Raw genomic sequence first — 6,000 nt, forward strand, 5'->3', positions numbered from 1 at the left:
AGCCCAACCCGGAGCCGCTGCTGAGATGGCCGCCACCAGGGCCCCTGAGGCGGATGGGGAAACAGGGTGCCGTCTTCCCTTCCGCCTCCCCTGCCTGCCTTCTCCTCTTCCTTTCTCTGCTGGAAATGAGAACAGAGCTGCCCGGCCATAGTGATAACATGGCTTACACGCCCCGCCCAGCGGGAGCCGGCCCGGCCCGGGGTTCCAGGCCATGAGCCCGGGAGGCCAGCACCACGCAGCTGCCCCCTTCCCCCACCCAGACACGTTGGGTGTTGGGTGGCGTTTACACAGAGTGTTTCCATCTTCCTCCTCCGTGATCCTGGCTCCTGGCGTTGAGTTGCTGTCCCGGGTAGACTAGGAAAGTGAGACCAGCAGAGGGGAGAGATTGCCCGCGGTCTCCCAGGGGGGTCCATCGAGGCCCAGGCACCCCCATTTCCAAGCCCGCACTCCTGCTCCCCCGGGCCTCCGCGGAGACCTCCCTGGCCCCCCCGCCACCCAGCGGATCGGACTTTCCCTCCCTCGTCAGAGCTGAGATCGGTCCCTCCAAGACTCCCGACGCCTTCCTTTCCTGAGTGGGGCCATTGCAGGCACCGGAATTAGGGCCCAGGTCTCTCGTGAAGGTGACCAGGCCACAGCTCACGTGGCCAGTGCTGACCCGGACCCCGGCACTGACCCGCCGCCCGTCTTTCTCTCTCAGCCAGCCAAGCTCGCGGAGGCGTTCAAGTACTTCGTGCAGGGCATGGGCTACAGTAAGTGTGGCACTGCCCGCGGGCGTGGGGCCGGGGCCGGGGGAGCTGGGAGGGCGATGCCCGGCCCGGGTTCGGATGGGAATTCTGGGCCGTCCTGGCCAGCGGCGGCTCTGCACACGGCCGGGCGGGAGGGAGAGGGGGGATGACAGAGGTGCAGGGAGGGAGAGCTGGGCCGTCGCTCCTGCCCTCCTGAACAGGGACGTCTTTGTACGCCTGATGTCCTTCACTTTTCCTCTGAGACTTGAGCTGTTTGCTCGGTTAAAATAGTCCCGGTGCGTCTGACCACAGGCCCGAGGCGGCCTCAGCCACGTTTGGTGTCTGTGAGGCCGAGAGCAGATGCCAGCTGACTTCCAGGCTGTGGGCGGGGTCCGTGTCCCCAGGTGCCCTCTGCCAACAGAGACCGGCCGCCCGCGGGCCTGAGCGCTCTCCCCGCCGGGAAGCGCAGGGAGGGCATGGGGAGAGCAAGCCGCCCCTGCCTACCTCGCAGGGTTCGAGCCGCGACGCCTTTGTCTGGGCCTCTGTTGGGCTCGGAGTTCTGCTCTGAAAGTGTATTCTGGCCCTCGCCATTTTGGCTCCGTGGATGGAGCGTCGGCCTGTGGACCGAAGGGTCCCAGGTTCGGTTCCAGTCAGGGGCACATGCCCAGGCTGTGGGCTCGATCCCCAGCAGGGGGCGTGCAGGAGGCAGCCAGTCAGCGATTCACTCTCATCATTGGGTTTAAAAAATACAAAACTCCAAGAAACCAAACCAAACACAAACAAACAACTATCAAGCGCTGAGTCCTGGGTGGTCAAGTCGCTGCTAATTAGGACGGAGCTAAAACGTCAGATTTGGGCCCTGGCTGGTTTGGCTCAGTGGATGGAATGTTGGCCCTCAAAGGATGTTTCTCTCTCCTTTCCTCTCTGAAAATAATAGAAAAAAAACAAAAAAAAAAAGATGCTCTGCCAGGTGGGCACAGAGGAGACCCCGAGGCCGGCGTGGGGTGCTCCCAGCGTCCTGCCCCCTCACGGCTGTCTCTCTCCCCAGTGCCCTCCGCCAGCATGACCCGCCTGATGCGGTCCCGCACGGCCTCGGGCTCCAGTGTCACGTCGCTGGAGGGGTCCCGCAGCCGCTCGCACACCAGCGAGGGCACCCGCAGCCGCTCCCACACCAGCGAGGGCACCCGCAGCCGCTCCCATACCAGCGAGGGCGCCCGCCTGGACATCACCCCCAGCTCCGGGGCCACCGGGAACAGCGCGGGGCCCAAGTCCATGGAGGTGTCCTGCTAGGCGGCCCGCGCCCGCCGCCCCCCCGGACTGTAGCTGCCCCCTCCTCCGCCCCTCCCCACCCCCCACCTGCCACGCCGCACGCAACTCGACATTAACCCCCAGCTTGTTCTGTACAAGGGAGCTCCGGCCAGGGCTTCAGATGGGATTTGTCCAGGGCGCCCCCTCCAGGCCGGGCGGGGAGGACCAAAGGAAAGTGAGCATCTCAGAGTCCCCTGTGCATTGACCAGTGGCCTGGTGGCCACTGGCTTCCCCCCTGCCTCCGAGATGCCACATGGCCCCGAGCGAGAAACACAGCAGGAAACAGGTCCTAATCCAGGCCCAGCCCAGCTGCTCCTGTTTCCTCTCCCGCTAAAGGCAAACCCACCCAGATTCCGGAAACAAACCCTGCCCTGGTGTGGGGGGAGGGAGCAGCGAGCCCGGGGAGGCTGGTGTAGGCCGAACAGGCAGCTGGAACGGAGGCGGAGCTTACGGGGAGGCTCAGAGAGTTTGGAAAAGCAAATCTCTGTAGCTCGCTGGAAATCGATGTCTGAAGTTCATGCACGCATACCCTCTGCCATGCCAGCGCGCACACACAGGCGTGCTCTCCTGGCTTTCTTTTGTTTTGTTTTTTATGAACACAAAGTGGGGACAGATCCTCCTGGCTTTGCTGCAACAACAACAAAAACCCGCCGACAAGTGCTTAGCATCACGGATTTAAGGCTTTGGCTCTGCTCCCTCCTCCTCCTCCTCCTCCTTCTCCTTCTCCTCCTCCTCCTCCTCCTCTTCCTCTTCCTCTTCCTCCTCCGCCCCTGCTTCCCACCCCCAAGACGTGAGCGAATGGTTATTTCCTTCATGGGGTAGAGCCTCTTAACTATGGGGGTGCTTTCCTGGAGATGGAGGGGACATTCCCAACAGGTGTTCCTGGCTGCCAGGAGTCTCTTTGCCCCGGGGCAGGGGCAGGGGTGGGGGTGGGGTTTGGGGACCAGCTGTAAATAACAGACTCCTTGTGGTTAGGGTGGGATCCAGGGAGCTGGTGATTTCTGTGGATCGCGTCCTGGTTTCCAGAGACCTTTCTGGGATCAAGTTCCATCCTGGTTGAGTCCGAGTTGACGGCCTAACCGTTCTGACCCGGTTCCATTCCTGGATCTTTCCCGGTTCCATTCCTGTTGGCTTTTGTATGGGGTGGGGACTCGGGTGGGGGTGGGGGGAGAAGAGGAGCAGGTGTAAGGGTTCTGGAATGTGTGTCTCCTGAGATCTCCCTCCCGCTCCTGCCTCCCGCTCCTCCCTGCCCCCCTAACCTCCTCTCCCTGAATGGGGCGGACCACTGACCTGTCTGGGTCGAGTTCCCGTCCCACTGCCTTTTGATTCTCATCCCGGCTAACCCTGCCTCCGCTAGGGAGCGTGATCAGAGGGAAGGGGACGTGGTGAACCGGCTGCTGGGACCCCGTGGTCTCCGGGCCCCCGGAGTTGGTGGGAGGGAGTCATCCGGCCTTGCAGGCAGCGTGAGGGGTCACGAACGACTCCATCCACCTGCCGCCTTCTATGGGAGGCTCCCCCTGACCTCGAGCAGAGGGTCAGGGGTCAGAGGTCAGGACAGGAGTGGCTGGATCCAGACGGAAGACTGCTGTGTACACGTCTCTCCAGAGGAGTTTCTTAACGAGATATTTGTATTTATTTCCAGACCAATAAATTTGTAACTTTGCAGTACGGTGTCCTTTTTCTCTGCCGGAGAGCGTGTGTGTGTGTGTGTGTGTGTGTGTGTGTGTGTGCTGGAGCCCCGGCCACAGCTCCCTCGCCTTTGGCTCCATAGAGCATCGCTGCCCAATAAAAACGCAACGTGAGCTTCCCATGTTCTTTTTTCTATTAAAAAAATATATACATATATATATTTTAATTTCAGAGAGAAAGAGAAACATCCATGATGAGAGAGAATCATGGATCGGCTGCCTCCTGCACAATCCCCACTGGGGATCGAGCCTGCCACCCACATGTGCCCCTGACGGGGAATCGAACTGTGACCTCCCGGTTCCTAGGCTGACCCCCAGCCACTGTCTACGCTGGCCGGGCAGCGCCCCGTTTTCTGGTGGCCACTTTGAGAAAGAAAGGAACAGGTGAACTTAATGTCAGCAATGCATGTCCCCCGGTGCATTCAGAGTACCCCGTTTCAGCATAGACTCGGTGTAACCGCTACTCAGGTCCTTCTCTTTCTTTTCTTGATGCTGCAACACCAGCGTGGCATCCACACCACAGCAGCCTCCAGCCCTGCCCCGAGCCTGTGCTCGGCGGCCTGGACTGCACAGGGCGGTGGTGCACGCCTCCCCCTGCACTCCCAGGGAAACGGCCTTTTACAGCTCCTGTTCCTTCTAGAAACGTCTGTGGGAAGACCACTCCCTTCCTCACATCCAGTCACAACCCCTGCATGCATGCTCCTACTGAGAAAGAAATACAGTGGGTTTTGGTATAGCCTCTCATTATTATATGGATTGAAGACCAGTTTAAAATGTGCAAAAACGGTTACAGAGGAAGCACCTTGAGCCCCCGTGGGCCCTGCTCACCTGAGAAACATCAAAACTGTTAAAACATTAAAAACGCTTGTGAGTCTATTAGAGCCAAACTGCAGGGACCATGGCTGGGAAGCGGGGTCTCCCTGTACGGGGAGAACATTCTGGAGAAGGGCCGTTTGCCCATGTTTTACCCATTGCCATCAAAGGAGGGGGCGTAAAGGGTTAGAGGAACTCCATTGGGGCTCAAAGAGGGAGGCGGGAGAAAGCAAAGCAGGAAACCTGTGGGATTGGGTAAAAGGAAAATGCTGGGCACGTGCTGCTTTCACTCAGGGGGTTGCAGGAAGCTAAGGGTCAGCAGTGAACCATGAACGGGATCCCTATGAGGAAGCTGGTGGTCTCCGCCCTGGTGCATGGGGTGTGCCCTGAGGGGTCCGGGAAAAGGGAAGTTACAAGTTACCGGACATCCCACAGGTAGGTGTCACATTAGAGGCAAAAAGACCCTAGACTCAGAGCTGCTCTTTCTCAGGGGAGACCCTGGCCTGGGACCTGACTACCCGCTGTAGCTGCTTTCTAGTTGCCAAAGGTCTATGGGCAGACCACCCTGAGGTCTCCGAGTTCGCCAGGCCGCCACCCAGGCCCTCCCGGAGGCAGTCAGGATCGCATGTGGCCCTTTTCATCCACACCACTCCCTCAGTTTCTCTTACTAGTATTTTTTCCCCCTAAAAAAGGTTTTATATATTGTCCTTTTGTGGGGTTTTATTGGTTTTCTTTTTTTTATTATTTTTATTTTTTAATTTCTTTATTGATTAAGGTATCACATATTTGTATTCAACCCCCTATTCCAATCCCCCACCCCTCCCCACTCATGCCCCCACCCCTCTGTTGTCCTTGACCACTGGTTAGGATCATATGTATGCACACAAGTCCTTTGGTTGATCTCTCCCTTTTATTAAGGTGACCTGACGTCCCGCTTTTGGTGGGACAGTCCCAAAATTGAGACTTATTTAAAACACCGCGGGATGCGGGACAAATTGCTAAAAATCAGGACTGTCTCGCCAAAAACAGGACGTCTGGTCACCCTACTTTTATCCCCACTAATTTTGTAAAAACAAAATTAGTGGGGATAAAGAGAGAGAGAGAGAGAGAGACATGGCTTTGTTGTTCTGCTGACTTAGGCACTCCTTGGTTGCTGCTTGTCTGGGTCCTGACTGGGTGGAACCCACAACCCTGGTGTATCGGGCTGATGCCCTAAACAACGGAGCTGCCCCGTCAGAGTCCCCTTGTTCTTATTAATGTCGTAGGTGCGTGGTCGGCAAACCTTGGCTCTTGAGCCACATGCTGCTCTTTGGCCCCTTGAGTGTGGCTCTCCCACAAAATACCATGGCCTGGGTGAGTCTATGTTGAAGAAGTGGCGTTAGAGGAAGTTTAAGTTTAAAAAATGTGGCTCTCCAAAGAAATTTCAATCGTTGTGCTGTTGGTACTGGGTTCTGTTGACTAATGAG

The 6,000-nt window shown here is 57.9% G+C and overlaps 1 protein-coding gene across 2 annotated transcripts in view; it reads left to right on the forward strand.

The window, feature by feature from the left end:
* NDRG1 (N-myc downstream regulated 1) overlaps window positions 1-3,698 on the forward strand; it is a 37,069-nt gene extending 33,371 nt beyond the window's left edge. For both annotated transcript variants that reach the window (XM_036437529.2, XM_036437528.2), the window contains 2 exons: window positions 698-749; window positions 1,774-3,698. In XM_036437529.2, coding sequence (XP_036293422.1) covers window positions 698-749; window positions 1,774-2,015 — 294 coding nt within the window. In that variant the 3' untranslated portion in view covers window positions 2,016-3,698. The remainder of the gene's footprint in view (window positions 1-697; window positions 750-1,773) is intronic.
* Window positions 3,699-6,000: the final 2,302 nt, after the last annotated feature.

This window comes from Pipistrellus kuhlii, unplaced genomic scaffold, assembly GCF_014108245.1.
Source record: "Pipistrellus kuhlii isolate mPipKuh1 unplaced genomic scaffold, mPipKuh1.p scaffold_m20_p_14, whole genome shotgun sequence".
NCBI classification, from domain to species: domain Eukaryota; kingdom Metazoa; phylum Chordata; class Mammalia; order Chiroptera; family Vespertilionidae; genus Pipistrellus; species Pipistrellus kuhlii.